Source organism: Coregonus lavaretus (assembly GCF_964263955.1).
Source record: "Coregonus lavaretus genome assembly, contig: HAP1_SCAFFOLD_3991, whole genome shotgun sequence".
Classification (NCBI taxonomy): domain Eukaryota; kingdom Metazoa; phylum Chordata; class Actinopteri; order Salmoniformes; family Salmonidae; genus Coregonus; species Coregonus lavaretus.
The window spans coordinates 26938-46409 of record NW_028163005.1 but is presented as its reverse complement, the minus strand read 5'-3'; the positions used below and the strand labels follow the sequence as shown (position 1 = coordinate 46409).

The 19472-nt window shown below is 42.6% G+C and overlaps 1 protein-coding gene across 1 annotated transcript; it reads left to right on the top strand.

Annotated features, from left to right (window-relative positions):
• Positions 1-1255: 1255 nt before the first annotated feature.
• LOC311118588 (uncharacterized protein) lies at positions 1256-19383 on the top strand (the record flags this gene model as incomplete). The annotated part of the gene is made up of 7 exons (XM_084193377.1): positions 1256-1439; positions 16951-17041; positions 18007-18134; positions 18276-18372; positions 18458-18651; positions 18797-19048; positions 19347-19383. Exons 4-7 carry the CDS (start codon positions 18277-18279, stop codon positions 19381-19383), a joined length of 579 nt encoding a protein of 192 aa, XP_084049503.1. The 5' UTR covers positions 1256-1439; positions 16951-17041; positions 18007-18134; position 18276.
• Between the last annotated feature and the right edge of the window lie 89 nt (positions 19384-19472).

Below are 19472 nucleotides of genomic sequence, written 5' to 3'. Positions count from 1 at the left end.
GTATTTATTTCTATGGGGTAGAGTACCATGATAAGTATTTCTTTCTATGGGGTAGAGTTCCATGATAAGTATTTATTTATATGGGGTAGAGTACCATGATAAGTATGTATTTCTATGGGGTAGAGTACCATGATAAGTATTTATTTCTATGGGGTAGAGTTCCATGATAAGTATTTATTTATATGGGGTAGAGTTCCATGATAAGTATTTATTTATATGGGGTAGAGTACCATGATAAGTATTTATTTCTATGGGGTAGAGTTCCATGATAAGTATTTATTTATATGGGGTAGAGTTCCATGATAAGTATTTATTTATATGGGGTAGAGTTCCATGATAAGTATTTATTTCTATGGGATAGAGTACCATGATAAGTATGTATTTCTATGGGGTAGAGTTCCATGATAAGTATTTATTTCTATGGGGTAGAGTTCCATGATAAGTATTTATTTATATGGGGTAGAGTTCCATGATAAGTATTTATTTATATGGGGTAGAGTTCCATGATAAGTATTTATTTCTATGGGATAGAGTACCATGATGAGGCTCACCACACATTCACTGCTTAATCTGGTCTGGCCCCCTGTTCCAATCTATTTTCAATGTGCACAAAATATCTGTTTGTCTGAGTATAGGGTAGTTTTGTTCCTGACTGTATTGAGTTGAATTGGCCTGAAGGAGGCCCAAAAAGCGTCCAGTCCAAAGACAACCCAAATGTACATTATCTGCTGCACAAAATAGCATTTTTTTTGTCCCAGAATCGTGTGGTTCTGGAGGAAGTCCTGAAAGCAAGTTGTTTCTTGAGGCAAACAAACTCTATTATTGCTGTAATGCCTTCTCCACCCCAGGATTCAATGACTAATTGACCATCATCGGGCCCGCTGATTGATGTATCTGCCTTCACAAGACTAAGCCTTGCCAAATGAATTAGATGGTAAATGGTATGGATCGAATTGCTTGGCTCGAATTGGGAGGAAAAAGTTTTAAATGAATGTAACTTCTCTCTCTCTTTACCACAGTCTTTTCTACCCAATCCTTCAATGTCTTTCCAGGTATGAGTCATCTCTAACATCTAACATCTGTTTCAACTAATATCTCTCTGTTGTTAGTCTGTTCTTTTCTCATTAACAGAAGGCAGAGAAGCGTAAGGAGACGTTGAGCAACACTAAAGTAGGACATTATAATTATTGATTCATTGATTATTGATTCGTTGTTGATTTGTTGTTGTTTGTCTTGTGTTCTCCTAAACAGGAAGCTGGCTAAGAAGCGTAAGGAGACGTTGAGCAGTGCTCGGCAGGAGATGACAGTGATGGTGAACTCCATGGACAGGAGTTATGCGGAGCAGGGGACAAACTGTGACGAGGCCTTGTCCTTCATGGACACACATAACCACACCCTCAACACTAGGAGCGAGTGCACCCTCACACTCAATGGGAGAAGTAAGTTGTACTGGAAAAATACATACCTTCAGACTTTGATTGGCCTTTTTTTTCCCCTTCTGAAATCAATAGTATTGATCAAATATCTTATCCCTATACTGTAGTATGCTTTGACTCCAGCCACTCAAGTCATAGACTGTTCTCTCTCTGCTACCGCACAACAAGCGGTACTGATGCACCAAGTCTGGAACCAACAGGACCCTGAACAGCTTCTACCCGCAAGTCATAAGACTGCTAAATAGTTAGTTAACACTAGAACCGCTAAAGACCAACAGGCATTGACATTAGATTTTCTGAAATGTAAAAAATCAGCCCCCCCAAAAAATCTAAGTTCTGCTCCTTCCTTGACTTTTCCTAAATGTTTGTATTTTACATTGCTCATTTGTTAGAATGTTGAAGTCACATTCAGAAAAGTATTTAGAGCCTTTTTACCTGTATTTCTTTCACACCTATCCCCAAAGTAAAACCATTGAAATGATTGCATGTTGCATTTATATTTTTTGTTCAGTATAGTTATAATAAATAAAACAGTCCCATAACAGCTTCTTTTTACAAAGTGTAAATAGAAGCTGTTATGGGACTGTTTTATTTACCATAACTTTACTGACAATAACTATACTGAACAAAAAATATAAATGCAACATGCAATAATTTCAATGGTTTTACTGAGTTACAGATCATATAAGGAAGTCAGTCAATTTAAATAAATTCATTAGGGCCTAATCTATTGATTTCACATGAGTGGGCAGGGGCGCAGCCATGGGTGGTCCTGGGAGGGCATAGGCCCACCCACTTGGGCACCAGGTCCACCCACTGTGGAGCCAGGCCCAGCCAATCAGAATGAGTTTTACCCCACAAGAGGGCTTTATTACAGACCAAAATACTCCTCAGTTTCATCAGCTGTCCGGATGGCTGGTCTCAGACGATCCTGCAGGTGAAGAAGTCGGATGTGGAGGTCCTGGGCTGGCGTGGTTACACGTGGTCTGCGGTTGTGAGGCCGGTTGGACATACTGCCAAATTCTGTAAAATGACGTTGGAGGTGGCTTATAGTAGAGAAATTAACATTACATTAACTGGTAACAGCTCTGGTGGACATTCCTGCAGTCAGCATGCCAATTGCACGCACCCTCAAAACTTGATACATCTGTGGCATTGCGTTGTGTGACAAAACTGCACATTTTAGAGTGGCCTTTTATTGTCCCCGGCACAAGGTGCATCTATGTAATGATCATACTGTTTAATCAGCTTCTTGATATGCCACACCTGTCAGGTGGATGGATTATCTTGGCAAAGGAGAAATGCTCACTAACAGGGATGTAAACAAATTTGTGCAGAAAATTTGAGAGAAATAAGCATATGGCATATTTGTGCGTATGGAACATTTCTGGGATCTAAAACATTTAGATTTTGGGGTGTAGTTACCCTTAAATGCAAGCGTGCACCAGGAAGAGACCTTTGTTTGGTTAAGCGGTGTTGCTGTAGAACAAATGGCCACTGGAGTGATGCAAATGATCACGGTATAATTCTGCCAGGCAGGCTACTTTGTAGTTAACATTTACTTGCGAAGGTTTTGGGGGAAAGCCATTCCTTCCCTACCAGAAGAAGGTTATCATTAGCATCATCGCTAACGGCTACACAAAGTGTAGACATACTCGCGCACCGCACACATGCACACAGACAGGGGTATTCCTGTGCCCTTTCAGAAAGTTCATGGAAATACCAATCACTGATGCATTTTGTTCATGTCTTATGATTGACTTGGGCAAATTAATGCGTTTTCTAACAAGTTGAATAGATTTAGTTGATTTCCTACTAAGTTCAATAAATGTTTGAATATTGTTGCATTTCGGTTTAATGTCTGGATTCCGTGATTCGGTCCGCAACGCCTATTTTATAGGGCCCTAGTCCATGAACTTGTCATAAATCAACATAGGATATGCCCCCCCCCCCCCCACAGGACTCAAATATATATATATATATATATATATATATATATATATATATATATATATATATATATCTTGGAAATGTAAGCAAGGTTTGAGCTTCTTCAGTCTGTGTCATAAAGTGGAGACTTTTCTGTGTCTCTTTCAGAGTGAGTGACACATTAAATTTATATAGTGTACCAAGAGTTGTTCCCTCGCTTACGGCCATACCAGCCTGAATACGCCCAATCTCGTCCGATCTCGGAAGCTAAGCAGGGTCGGGCCTGGTTAGTACTTGAATGGGAGACCGCCTGGGAATACCAGGTGCTGTAAGCTTTTTGTCCCAGTAGAGCGTGTCATGGAGCAACTGCCTTTTATTTATCACCCTAATAATATCATGGATTGTTATTGGACTAAATGCAGTTTGTGTGTGCTGCCCTGCCCTGCCCTGATCAAATCAAATAATGGACATTGCGTTTCCCTCAAAATGTAGGCAGTACATGCAGCCTTTGTTTTTAGTCTAGGAGACTGTCAATGTCTGTAGTCCATTAGGGCACTATAAAATCCCTTCAATGTTTTGCCTGATTCCGTTAATTCCCAAGTTCCCTTTTCTCCGTTTAGATTTCCCCATTGACCGTTTGTCCCTGTTTTGGCAGGTTTTCGCTCTCAAAAGTACACCTTTTTAATAGCAAAACAGCACAATTGGATGTTCTATGTCCACAACAATGTTTAAACCCTATCAGGTGACCATTTTTGAGGTCTGGGAAAAATGTAAGACATTTAGATTTTGGGGTGTAGTTACTCTTAAATGCAAGCGTGCACCAGGAAGAGACCTTTGTTTGGTTAAGCGGTGTTGCTGTAGATCAAATGGCCACTGGAGTGATGCAAATGATCACGGTATAATTCTGCCAGGCAGGCTACTTTGTAGTTAACATTTACTTGCGAAGGTTTTGGGGGAAAGCCATTCCTTCCCTACCAGAAGAAGGTTATCATTAGCATCATCGCTAACGGCTACACAAAGTGTAGACATACTCGCGCACCGCACACATGCACACAGACAGGGGCATTCCTGTGCCCTTTCAGAAAGTTCATGGAAATACCAATCACTGATGCATTTTGTTCATGTCTTATGATTGACTTGGGCAAATGAATGCGTTTTCTAACAAGTTGAATAGATTTAGTTGATTTCCTACTAAGTTCAATAAATGTTTGAATATTGTTGAATTTCGGTTTAATGTCTGGATTCCGTGATTCGGTCCGCAACGCCTATTTTATAGGGCCCTAGTCCATGAACTTGTCATAAATCAACATAGGATATGCCCCCCCCCCCCCCCCACAGGACTCAAATATATATATATATATATATATATATATATATATATATATATCTTGGAAATGTAAGCAAGGTTTGAGCTTCTTCAGTCTGTGTCATAAAGTGGAGACTTTTCTGTGTCTCTTTCAGAGTGAGTGACACATTGACTTTATATAGTGTACCAAGAGTTGTTCCCTCGCTTAAGGCCATACCAGCCTGAATACACACATCCTGATTGGAGAAGTGACGACAGGTGCGAGTTTTGAGCTGTGAGTGAGTGTTTGCTGAAGAGTGTTTGCGTGAGAGCTATTTTTGTTAAGTATTTGGATTTCGAAATATATTTTTTGTTTTAGTCTTCCCCCCTTGCAGTTTTGCTGCTTGGGGGAGAGTTTTTTGTTTGAAGCACTATGATGGACAACATGGAAATGACAAACGGAATGGACAAAGACAACGAAAGGGCGCAACGGAAGAAAAATGAAGATAAAGAAGGAATGAAATATGGCAAAGAATACACGGTGGCAATTGAGTTGGAAGGAGAAGACAAAGTGACGACAATGGAACTACTACGAGCAATTAAGGAGGTGTGTGGAGAGGTGGTGGGATGCCGAATGAAAGGAGAAAAGAAGTATGAAATTACGATGAGAAACGGAGAAGGAAAATAACGTTTAATGGATGGAATACGGATAAAGGACACCAGGATTTTGGCGAGAGATGTTAATGTGAAGGAATTGGTGGTGTCTTTTATGAATCTCCCAGTATATGTAGAAGATGATGTGATACTGGGCAAGCTGAGTGGATGGGGAGTGGAAGCCGTTTCGGAGATAAGGAGGAGAGTTTGGCCAGGAACGGAGGTGGTTGATGGGACACGTTTTTGCAAAGTCAAGTTCACAGAAAAAGTGACATCATTGCCTTACTCTACAAGAATTGAGACGTTGGAGGGAGCAGAATATTTTATGGTCCTTCATGACAAACAGGTCAGAGTGTGTCGGTTGTGTATTCAACCCGGGCACATAGTTAAAGACTGCCCTGAATTTAAGTGTTTCAAATGTGGCAAGCAAGGACACTATGCGAGAGAATGTGTCGGAGAGAAGGAAAGGAATTTCTGTGGTGGATGCAGAAAGAGATTGGCGGAGTGCAACTGTGGAGAGGGTATGGCTGAAGAGGGGAGTCAAGCACTATTCGAGGAAGCAGTTGTATTGTCGCAAGAAGGAGAAGAAGATGGAGGAGAGGACGTGGTGGAGAGTGGAGAGACGGAGGAAGGAAGAAGGGAGAAGGACCAGAAGATGAATGAAATTGGGAGTAGTATGGACTCAGAAATAAGAAGAGGGAGTTTTCAGGAGGAGGGGGGGGGGGTGGACTGGGGGGAAGCACGGGGGACTCACAGGTTTTGGGGGATAGCACAGTACTAACAAGTACCTCGGGGGGTGAAGAAATGGAGAGGGGTTCGAGTTTGAGAACAATAACAGAAACGACAACGACGGCTATACATGAGACGGAGATGAACACGGGGAGCACAACGATGACAATACCAGAGACGGAGATGAACATGGGGAGCACAACGGATGAGGGTGACAAGAAGTTGAGTTGGCTGGATAACATGGACTTGGAGGAGATATCGGACACGGATGATGGAGAAAAGAGTGAAAGAACGAGGGAAGGATACAGGAAGAGGAAAGCGGGGGGAAGATGGAGAGGGAAAGGGGGGAAGAGGAAAGAAACTGGATAACAGGTAGAGGATAATGAAATTATATTTTACTATTTTATTATTTATTAGAATGGTAAATATAATGTCAATAAATGCAAATGGTTTGAGAACTATGGGAAAATTTAATAGAATAGTACAAATGAAGAATTCAGATATTTTATGTATTCAAGAGACGCACTGGGATAATGCATGTGTTTTAGGAGTTAAAAAAATATGGAGGGATTTTATTTATGTTAACAATGGCAGGGGAAATTCAAGTGGGGTTGCAATTTTATTAAGGAAGGATGTAGTAGAAAATGTGAAGAAGATATATAATGATAATAATGGGAGGATTTTAATTTTGGATTTTGAATATATGAATAGGGTTTTTAGGATTATAAATATTTATGCGCCGAATATTGAGATAGAGCGAAATAATTAATTTTTAGAATTAGGGAAATGGTGCAACGGTAACTGTATTTTAGTAGGGGATTTTAATGTTAAAATGAATAGATTAGATATGAAAAGGGGAGCTATTTTTAGAAATGACGTATCTAGGGGGGTCTTAAGGAAGATTATGTTTGAAAACAGTTTGATTGATATATGGAGGGAGGAGAATCCGAACAAGAGAGGAATTTCTAGAAGGCAGGTGGTTTTAGGGGAGTTGAAACAGACGCGAATAGATCTGGTTTTAGTAAATGAGGGTTTAAGGAATTTTATGAAAGAAATTAAGTATGTTTTTACAGCTTTTAGTGATCATGCGGCGGTGGTATTTTCTTGTGGAGTAAGGACACATACTAAATCTGGTGGGATGTGGTGTTTAAATAATAGCTTGCTAGAGGAGGAAAATTATATTGAGATGATATCAGAATGTATTGGGGAGGCCAAAAGACAACAGTTAATGGAGGTGAATATGGGGTTGTGGTGGGAGGAGCTGAAAACCAAATGTAAGGAATTGACTATAAAATATGCTGTTAAGAGGAATTATTTTTTGAAAAAGAAGGAGAGGGAACTACGTAAGAAGGTTAAACATGAACTTGAGTGTATAGAAAAGGATGAAGGTCATGGGGTGGAGGATTATTTACTGGCTAAGGATGCACTTGATGAATATGAGAAGAAGAAATGTAATGCGGCGATTGTAAGGAGTAGAGTGCAATATGCGATAGAGGGGGAAAGGTGTACTTCATTTTTCTTGAATTTAGAAAAAAGAAGACAAGAGAAGATTTATATTACGGAGTTAATTAATGAAAAAGGGGAAAAGGTTAATGATTTGGTTGGGATTCTGGATACGGTCGAGAGATATTATGAATGCTTATTTAAAAAAGAAGAGGTTAATGATTCCTGTATGGATAAGGTGCTTGAACACGTGGATACTAAGTTAACAGAAGGGGAAAAAAACATGTGTGAGGAAGATATGAGTCTAACTGACATTAAGGAGGCCATATTAGATGCTAATTGCAATAGGAGTCCGGGGTCTGATGGCCTAACTGCGGAATTTTATAAATCTTTTGCAGATTTGTTGGCTCCAATTTTAAGAAAACTGTATGAATATATTGAAAAGACTCAAGTGGTGCCAGAGTCGCTGGCCACAGGAGTTTTAACCATACTGTATAAAAATAAAGGGAGTCGTGTAAATTTGGATAATTATCGACCGTTGACACTTTTAAATTGTGATTATAAGATCTTAGCCAAGGTCTTAGCTAATAGAGTTAAAAAAGTTATGGGAGGAGTAATAGCAGAGACACAAGGATATAGTGTACCAGGGAGGGATATTTCTGACACAGTGGGAACAATAAGGGATGTGATAAAGCATATGGGGGAGGAAGGGGGGTTTGTGATGAGTTTGGATCTAAATAAGGCTTTTGATAGAGTTGATCATTCCTTTTTACTGCGTACACTTGGGAAATTTGGGTTTGGTGAAAGAATGATAGGTTGGATTAGATTACTGAATGGATATGCAAGGAGCAGAGTAAAATGTAATGGGATTTTAACAGATTCTTTTCCTCTGGAGAGATCTGTTAGGCAGGGATGTCCGTTATCAGCTGCTCTTTATAGTTTATCGGTGGAGCCGCTTGCAGCAATGATTAAAGCAAACAAATTAATTCGAGGTATACGGATACCGGATGGGGGGGAGAGTGTTATACAGCAATATGCGGATGATACTACATGTACTGTGATAGATGTTGAAAGTGTGAAGAATGTAATGGAGTGTTTTGAGGTATATGGCAAGGCATCAGGGGCAAAACTTAATGTTGAAAAATCTGAAATAATGTATGTGGGGATAGATGAAAAAGTGGACTGTGGATTCCCTTTCAAAAAGGCTGAAGGTTATATAAAGACTTTAGGGGTGGTTTTGGGGGTGGATAAAGAAGGGACGAGAGATGAGACATGGACTGGGGTTTTGAATAAAATAAAACATACTCTATCCTATTGGAAGGCAAGAAAACTGTTCTTGAGGGGGAAGGTGGTGGTGATTAATTCTTTGGTGGCATCCAAATGTATCTATGTTCTAGGTTCGTTGGATATGCCACAATGGGTGTTAAAAGAATTCAATGGTTTGGTTACAGATTTCCTATGGGAGGGGAAGGGGACTAGGATTGCAAGGGCAACTCTTATCTCGGATTTAAAGGATGGGGGGTTGAAATTGGTGGATTTGGATGTGAAGAGAAAAGCAATGAGAATAAAAACTGTGCAAAAATACTTTTATCGGGAGGTAGATTATGGATGGAAAAGGTTTTCCACTGGAGAGTACTCTTGTGTCATGGAGCAACTGCCTTTTATATATCACCCTAATAATATCATGTAATTTTATTGGACTAAATGCAGTTTGTAGGTGCTGCCCTGCCCTGCCCTGCCCTGATCAATTTAAATAATAGACAGTGCGTTTCCCTCAAAATATATGTGTCATGGAGCTACTGCCTTTTATTTATCAACCTAATAATATCATGTCTTTTTATTGGACTAAATGCAGTTTGTATGTGCTGCCCTGATCAATTTAAATAATAGACAGTGTGTTTCCCTCAAAATATAGGCAGTACATTCAGCCTTTGTTTTTAGTCGGTTCATTAAGTTGCATGGAAATTCGAATCACTGGTAAATTTTGTTCATGTCTTTATATAGTGAACCAAGAGTTGTTCACTCGCTTACGGCCATACCAGACTGAATACACCCGATCTCGTCTGATCTCGGAAGCTAAACAGGATTGGGCCTGGTTAGTACTTGGATGGGAGACCGCCTGGGAATACCATGTGCTGTAAGCTTTTTGTTCCACTAGAGAGTGCTCTTGTGTCATGGAGCAACTGACTTTTATTTATCACCCTAATAATATCATGTATTTTTATTGGACTAAATGCAGTTTTATGTGCTGCCCTGCCCTGCCCTGATCAAATTAAATAATAGACAGTGCGTTTCCCTCAAAATATATGTGTCATGGAGCAACTGCCTTTTATTTATCACCCTAATAATATCATTTATTTTTATTGGACTAAATGCAGTTTGTATGTGCTGCCCTGCCCTGCCCTGATCAATTTAAATAATAGACAGTGCGTTTCCCTCAGAATATATGTGTCATGGAGCAACTGCCTTTTATTTATCACCCTAATAATATCCTGTATTTTTATTGGACTCAATGCAGTTTGTATGTGCTGCCCTGCCCTGGTCAAATTAAATAATAGACAAAGTGTTTCCCTCAAAATATAGGCAGCACATTCAAATGTTGTTTTTTGTCGGTTCATTAAGTTGCATGGAAATTGGAATCACTGGTAAATTTTGTCCATGTCTTTATATAGTGTACCAAGAGTTGTTCACTTGCTTACGGCCATACCAGCCTGAATACACCCGATCTCATCTGATCTCGGAAGCTAAGCAGGATTGGGCATGGTTAGTACTTGGATCGGAGAAAGCCTGGGAATACCATGTGCTGTAAGCTTTTTGTTCCACTAGAGAGTGCTCTTGTGTCATGGAGCAACTGCCTTTTATTTATCACCCTAATAATATCATGTATTTTTATTGGACTAAATGCAGTTTGTATGTACTGTCCTAACCTGATCAAATTAAATAATAGACAGTGCATTTTCCTGAAAATATAGGCAGTACATTCAGCCTTTGTTTTTCGTCTGTTCATTATGTTGCATGGAAATATGAATCATTGATAAAAAAAAATCATGTCTTTATATAGTGTACCAAGAGTTTTCCTGCACTTACCGCAGTACCGTCCTTAATATGCCTGATCTCGTCAGATTTTGGAAGCTAAGCAGGATCGGGCCTGGTTAGTACTTGGATGGGAGACTGCCTGGGAATACCAGGTGCTGCAAGCTTTTTGTTCCACTAGAGAGTGCTCTTGTGTCATGGAGCAACTGCCTTTTATTTATCACCATAATAATATTATGTATTTTATTGGACTAAATGCAGTTTGTATGTGCTGCCCTGCCCTGCCCTGATCAATTTAAATAATAGACAGTGCGTTTCCCTCAAAATATATGTGTCATGGAGCAACTTCCTTTTATTTATCACCCTAATAATATCATGTATTTTTATTGGACTAAATGCAGTTTGTATGTGCTGCCCTGCTCTGATCAATTTAAATAATAGACAGTGTGTTTCCCTCAAAATATAGGCAGTACATTCAGTCTTTGTTTTTAGTCGGTTCATTAAGTTGCATGGAAATTCGAATCACTGGTAAATTTTGTTCATGTCTTTATATAGTGAACCAAGAGTTGTTCACTCGCTTACGGACATACCAGACTGAATACACCCGATGTCGTCTGATCTCGGAAGCTAAACAGGATTGGGCCTGGTTAGTACTTGGATGGGAGACCGCCTGGGAATACCATGTGCTGTAAATTTTTTGTTCCACTAGAGAGTGCTCTTGTGTCATGGAGCAACTGCCTTTTATTTATCACCCTATTAATATCATGAATTTTTATTGGACTAAATGCAGTTTTATTTGCTGCCCTGCCCTGCCCTGATCAATTTAAATAATAGACAGTGCGTTTCCCTCAAAATATATGTGTCATGGAGCAACTGCCTTTTATTTATCACCCTAATAATATCATGTATTTTTATTGGACTAAATGCAGTTTGTATGTGCTGCCCTGCCCTGGTCAAATTAAATAATAGACAAAGCGTTTCCCTCAAAATATAGGCAGCACATTCAGCCGTTGTTTTTAGTCGGTTCATTAAGTTTCACGGAAATTCGAATCACTGGTAAATTTTGTTCATGTCTTTATATATTGTACCAAGAGTAGTTCCTTCGCTTACGGCCATACCATCCTGAATATGCCTGATCTCGTCTGATCTTGGAAGCTAAGCAGGATTGGGCCTGGTTAGAACTTGGATGGGACACTGCCTGGGAAACCGTCTGGGAATATCAGGTGCTGAAAGCTTTTTGTTCGACTAGAGAGTGCTCTTGTGTCATGGAGCAACTGCCTTTTATTTATCACCCTAATAATATCCTGTATTTTTATTGGACTAAATGCAGTTTGTATGTGCTGCCCTGCCCTGATCAATTTAAATAATAGACAGTGCGTTTCCCTCAAAATATATGTCTCATAGAGCAACTGCCTTTTATTTATCACCCTAATAATATCATGTATTTTTATTGGACTAAATGCAGTTTGTATGTGCTGTCCTAATCTGATCAAATTAAATAATAGACAGTGCGTTTCCCTGAAAATATAGGCAGTACATTCAGCCTTTGTTTTTAGTTGGTTCATTAAGTTGCATGGAAATACGAATCACTGATACATTTTGTTTATGTCTTTATATAGTGTACCAAGAGTTGCTTCTGCGCTTACGGCCATACCAGCCTGAATATGCCTGATCTCGGAAGCTAAGCATGATCGGGCCTTGTTAGTACTTGGATGGGAGACCGCCTGGGAATACCAGGTGCTGTAAGCTTTTTGTTCCACTAGAGAGTACTCTTGTGTCATGGAGCAACTGCCTTTTACATTTTACATTTACATTTTTAGTCATTTAGCAGACGCTCTTATCCAGAGCGACTTACAGTTAGTGAATAAATATATATATTTTTTATACTGGCCCCCCGTGGGAATCAAACCCACAACCCTGGCGTTGCAAACACCATGCTCTATCAACAGAGCTACATCCCTGCCGGCCATTCCCTCCCCTACCCTGGACGACGCTGGGACAATTGTGCGCCGCCCATGAGTCTCCCGGTCGCGGCCGGCTGCGACAGAGCCTGGATACGAACCAGGATCTCTAGTGGCACAGTTAGCACTGCGATGCAGTGCCTTAGACCACTGCGCCATGTAATTGTATTGGACTAAATGCAGTTTGTATGTGCTGCCTTGCCCTGCCCTGATCAATTTAAAAAATAGACAGTGTGTTTCCCTCAAAATATATGTGTCATGGATCAACTGCCTTTTATTTATCACCCTAATAATATCATGTATTTTTATTGGACTAAATGCAGTTTGTATGTGCTGCCCTGGTCAAATTAAATAACAGACAAAGCGTTTCCCTCAAAATGTAGGCAGTACATTCAGCCTTTGTTTTTAGTCGGTTCATTAAGATGCACGGAAATTCGAATCACTGGTAAATTTTGTTCATGTCTTTATATAGTGTACCAAGAGTTGTTCACTTGCTTACGGCCATACATTTACATTACATTTACGTCATTTAGCAGACACTATTATCCAGAGCGACATACAAATTGGTGCATTCACCCTATAGCCAGTGTGATAACCACTTTACAATTATTATTATTATTATTATTTTTTTTTTTTTAAATTTGGGGGGGGGGGGGGTTGAAGGATTACTTTATCCTATCCCAGGTATTCCTTAAAGATGTGGGGTTTCAAATGTCTCCGGAAGGTGGTGAGTGACACCGCTGTCCTGGCGTCGTGAGGGAGCTTGTTCCACCATTGGGGTGCCAGAGCAGCGAACAGTTTTGACTGGGCTGAGCAGGAACTATGCTTCCGCAGAGGAAGGGGAGCCAGCAGGCCAGAGGTGGATGAACGCAATGCCCTCGTTTGGGTGTAGGGACTGATCAGAGCCTGAAGGTACGGAGGTGCCGTTCCCCTCACAGCTCCATAGGCAAGCACCATGGTCTTGTAACAGATGCGAGCTTCAACTGGAAGCCAGTGGAGTGTGCGGAGGAGCGGGGTGACGTGAGAGAACTTGGGAAGGTTGAACACCAGACGGGCTGCGGCATTCTGGATGAGTTGTAGGGGTTTAATGGCACAGGCAGGGAGCCCAGCCAAATGCGAGTTGCAGTAATCCAGACGGGAGATGACAAGTGCCTGGATTAGGACCTGTGCCGCTTCCTGTGTAAGGCAGGGTCGTACTCTCCGAATGTTGTAGAGCATGAACCTGCAGGATCGGGTCACCTCCTTGATGTTAGCGGAGAACGACAGGGTGTTGTCCAGGGTCACGCCAAGGCTCTTCGCACTCTGGGAGGAGGACACAACGGAGTTGTCAACCGTGATGGCGAGATCATGGAACGGGCAGTCCTTCCCCGGGAGGAAGAGCAGCTCCGTCTTGCCAGGGTTCAGCTTGAGGTGGTGATCCGTCATCCATACTGATATGTCTGCCAGACATGCAGAGATGCGATTCGCCACCTGGTTATCAGAAGGGGGAAAGGAGAAGATTAGTTGTGTATCGTCAGCGTAGCAATGATAGGAGAGGCCATGTGAGGATATGACAGAGCCAAGTGACTTGGTGTATAGGGAGAATAGGAGAGGGCCTAGAACTGAGCCCTGGGGGACACCAGTGGTGAGAGCACGTGGTGCGGAGACAGCTTCTCACCACGCAACTTGGTAGGAGCGACCGGTCAGGTAGGACGCAATCCAGGAGTGAGCCGCACCGGAGATACCCAGCTCGGAGAGTGTGGAGAGGAGGATCTGATGGTTCACAGTATCAAAGGCAGCAGACAGGTCTAGAAGGACAAGAGCAGAGGAGAGAGAGTTAGCTTTAGCAATGCGGAGAGCCTCCGTGACACAGAGAAGAGCAGTCTCAGTTGAATGACCAGTCCTGAAACCTGACTGGTTTGGATCAAGAAGGTCATTCTGAGAGAGAAAGCAAGAGAGTTGGCTAAAGATGGCACGCTCAATAGTTTTGGAAAGAAAAGAAAGAAGGGATACTGGTCTGTAGTTGTTGACATCAGTGGGATCGAGTGTTGGTTTTTTGAGAAGGGGTGCAACTCTCGCTCTCTTGAAGACGGAAGGGACATAGCCAGCGGTCAAGGATGAGTTGATCAGCGAGGTGAGGTAGGGGAGAAGGTCACCGGAGATGGTCTGGAGAAGAGAGGAGGGGATGGGGTCAAGCGGGCAGGTTGTTGGGCGGCCTGCAGTCACAAGTCGCAAAATTTTATCTGGAGAGAGAGGGGAGAAAGAAGTCAAAGCATAGGGTAGGGCAGTGTGAGCAGGACCAGCAGTGTCATTAGACTTAACAAACGAGGATCGGATGTCGTCAACCTTCTTTTCAAAGTGGTTGACGAAGTCATCCACAGAGAGGGAGGAGGGGGGGTGGTGGGGGGGAGGATTCAACAGTAAGGAGAATGTGGCAAAGAGCTTCCTAGGGTTAGAGGCAGATGCTTGAAATTTAGAGTGGTAGAAAGTGGCCTTAGCAGCAGAAACAGATATAGAAAATGTAGAGAGGAGGGAGAGAAAAGATGCCAGGTCGGCAGGGAGTTTAGTTTTCTTCCATTTCCGCTCAGCTGCCCGGAGCTCTGTTCTGTGAGCTCGCAATGAGTCATCAAGCCACGGAGCTGGAGGGGAGGACCGAGCCGGCCGGGAGGATAGGGGACACAGGGAGTCAAAGGATGCAGAAAGGGAGGAGAGGACGGTTGAGGAGGCAGAATCAGGAGATTGGAGGGAGAAGGATTGAGCAGAGGGAAGAGATGATAGGATGGAAGAGGAGAGAGTAGTGGGAGAGAGAGAGCGAAGGTTGCGGCGGCGCATTACCATCTGTGTAGGGGCAGAGTGAGTAGTGTTGGAGGAGAGCGAGAGAGAAAAGGATACAAAGTAGTGGTCGGAGACATGGAGGGGAGTTGCAGTGAGATTAGTAGAAGAGCAGCATCTAGTAAAGATGAAGTCAAGCGTATTGCCTGCCTTGTGAGTAGGGGGGGACGGTGAGAGGGTGAGGTCAAAAGAGGAGAGGATTGGAAAGAAGGAGGCAGAGAGAAATGAGTCAAATGTAGACGTAGGGAGGTTGAAATCCCCCAAAACTGTGAGGGGTGAGCCATCCTCAGGAAAGCAACTTATCAAGGCGTCAAGCTCATTGATGAACTCTCCAAGGAAACCTGGAGGGCGATAGATGACAAGGATATTAAGCTTAAATGGGCTAGTGACTGTGACAGCGTGGAATTGAAATGAGGAGATAGACAGATGGGTTAGGGGAAAAATTGAGAATGACCACTTGGGAGGGATGAGGATTCCTGTGCCACCACCCCTCTGACCAGATGCTCTCGGGGTATGCGAGAACACATGGTCAGACGAGGAGAGAGCAGTAGGAGTAGCAGTGTTTTCAGTGGTAATCCATGTTTCCGTCAGCGCCAGGAAGTCGAGGGACTGGAGGGTAGCATAGGCTGGGATGAAGTCAGCCTTGTTGGCAGCAGAACGGCAGTTCCAGAGGCTGCCTTAGACCTGGAACTCCAGGTGTGTGGTGCGTGCAGGGACCACCAGGTTAGAGAGGCAGCAGCCATGCGGTGTGAGGCGTTTGTGTAGCCTGTGCGGAGAGGAGAGAACAGGGATAGGCAGAGGCATAGTTGACAGGCTGTAGCAGATGGCTACAATAATGCAGAGGAGATCGGAATGAAATTAACTAAACATCTGGGAAAGGAGAGAGCAGGGCCTCCCTCACCAAAAAAATCCCAAATATAACTCTCCCAACTTCCACCTCAGAAACTATAATTGTTTCAGTGAACCACCCGAATAAAACTCTCCCAACTTCCACTTTAGAAATTAGAATTGTTGTAAACTACAGCGGTTCAATGTTTCAAGGAATAGACTCAACTTACTTTATTCAGCTAGCTAACAATGACGCCATAGCTAACTAGCATGCTAGCATCCAATAACACACAGTTTAGCACCAATACTTGGTTACAACAAACTACCAATAGTGTGTTAACACACTAAACAGATAATTTGTGTCCGTGTCTAGTTCTTTCATAACGCAGCAATAATTAAACGTTGGCTAGCTAGCACAAAGATATTGTATTTAGCTACTACAGTACAGCTAGCTGGTAGTGTTGGCTAGCTAGCAATGGCTGCTGTGTTGACTGAATACACCCGATCTCATCTGATCTCGGAAGGTAAGCAGGATTGTGCCTGGTTAGTACTTGGATGGGAGACCGCCTGGGAATACCAGGTGCTGTAAGCTTTTTGTTCCACTAGAGAGTGCTCTTGTGTCATGGAGCAACTGCCTTTTATTTATCACCCTAATAATATCCTGTATTTTTATTGGACTAAATGCAGTTTGTATGTGCTGTCCTAACCTGATCAAATTAAATAATAGACAGTGCGTTTCCCTAAAAATATAGGCAGTACATTCAGCCTTTGTTTTTTGTCTGTTCATTAACTTGCATGGAAATACGAATCACTGATACATTTTGTTTATTTCTTTATATAGTGTACCAAGAGTTGTTCCTGCGCTTACGGCCATACCATCCTGAATATGCCTGATTTCGTCCGATCTCGGAAGCTAAGCAGGATCTGGCCTGGTTAGTATTTGTATTGGAGACCGCCTGGGAATACCAGGTGCTGTAAGCTTTTTGTTCCACTAGAGAGTGCTCTTGTGTCATGGAGCAACTGCCTTTTATTTATCACCCTAATAATATCATGTCTTTTATTGGACTAAATGCAGTTTGTATGTGCTGCCCTGCCCTGCCCTGATCAAATTAAATAATGGTCAGTGCGTTTCCCTCAAAATACATGTATCATGGAGCAACTGCCTTTTATTTATCACCCTAATAATATCATGTATTTTTATTTGACTAAATGCAGTTTGTATGTGCTGCCCTGCCCTGGTCAAATTAAATAATAGACAAAGCGTTTCCCTCAAAATATAGGCAGTACATTCAGCCTTTGTTATTAGTCGGTTCATTAAGATGCACGGAAATTCGAATCGCTGGTAAATTTTGTTAATGTCTTTATATAGTGTACCAAGAGTTGTTTACTCGCTTACGGCCATACCAGCCTGAATACACCAGATCTCGTCTGATCTCGGAACCTACGCAGGATTGGGCCTGGTTAGTACTTGGATTGGAGACCTCCTGGGAATACCAGGTGCTGTAAGCTTTTTGTTCCACTAGAAAGTGCTCTTGTGTCATGGAGCAACTGCCTTTTATTTATCACCCTAATAATATCATGTATTTTATTGGACTAAATGCAGTTTGTATGTGCTGCCCTGTCATGCCCTGATCAAATTAAATAATAGTCAGTGCGTTTCCCTCAAAATACATGTATCATGGAGCAACTGCCTTTTATTTATCACCCTAATAATATCCTGTATTTTTATTGGACTAAATACAGTTTGTATGTGCTGCCCTGCCCTGGTCAATTTAAATAATAGACAGTGCGTTTCCCTCAAAATATAGGCAGTACATTCAGCCTTTGTTTTTAGTCGGTTCATTAAGTTACACGGAAATTCGAATCGATGGTAAATTTTGTTAATGTCTTTATATAGTGTACTAGGAGTTGTACCTGCGCTTACGGCCATACCATCCTGAATATGCCTGATCTCGTCTGATCTCGGAAGCAAAGCAGGATTGGGCCTGGTTAGTACTTGGATAGGAGACCGCCTGGGAATAACAGGTGCTGTAAGCTTTTTGTTCCACTCACCTTTCAATGCCTTAGCTTTGAAATGTAAATGTTTATACATATTCAGATTGAGTTATCTTTCTAAAATGTGTATAGTATGCCAAGTTATTTAGCTACATGTATTTACCACTGCAGCATGGAGAAAGTCAAGAGGAAGCAATGGAGTGAGGTGGACATGTTCCATGCCATGGAGGACTGCGGGGCAGGGATGGCTATCCGCCAGGCTGCCAAGGTTAGGCATCTTTTGTTTTTAGGAGATTACCATGTTTATGTGAATTTTATCTGCTAGTAACAGTTTTCTTTTCTTATCTACCAAGGTGCATGGTGTACCTCGGCAGACCCTGGCGGACAGGCTGAGCGGCCGGGTGACCCATGGTTGTCGCAGTGGACCACCCACATTGCTTGCACCAGAGGATGAAAAGTCTCTGGTGCAGTACTGTATCTACTGCGCCAGCCATGGGTTCCCCTTCACCAGACAGAGGCTGATGAAATACGCAGACAAAATCCGCAGGTATTTGGTGTTCTATGTGTTTATGTATGTAGAATGCTGGACTGACTGTTATCAATGTGTGTGATGTAAATGTGGATGTGTATGGTGATGCCAAAACAAACATTTTCATCCTGGATGGACAATTATATATTCTATTCTATTGTAGGTTTCGGCACCCAGGGGAAACAATCCCACCACTGGGGAAGAGGTGGTGGGAAATGTTCAGGAGGAGGCACAAGAACCTAAGCATGAGGAGGCCGGACACCCTGGACAGGGGGAGAGCTGAGTGTGCCACACGTCCGACGATGGACACCTTCTTCACTTCTTATGAGAAGCACTTGGAGGAGAGTGGGTTGAGGGAGAAACCCAGACAAATCTATAACTGCGATGAGTCTGGGTTTCGTAGCGACCAGAGCAGGCACAAAGTGCTGGCTCCCCGGGGCGCAAAACACGTGTACCAGCAGGCTCCGGGGACCAAGGAGCACATCACAGTGCTGGCCTGCTTCAATGCAACTGGGGAGGACATCCCCCCGTTTATCATCTACCCCAAGTGTTTCCCCGGTGGCCACTACACACTGGGAGGCCCCCCCCAAGCCTTGTATGGACGGTCAAGCAGTGGCTACATTGACGGGGACCTGTTCAGGAAGTGGTTTCAGCACTTCATTAAGTATGCAGTGAAAGAGCGCCCTCTCCTTCTCCTCTTTGATGGGCACAAGAGCCACATGGACCCGGAAGTGCTCGCGGTGGCACTAAGGGAAGGGGTTATACTTCTTTGTCTTCCACCACACTGCACCCATGTCCTGCAGCCGCTGGACGTGGCATACTTTGGCCCTTTAAAGGCT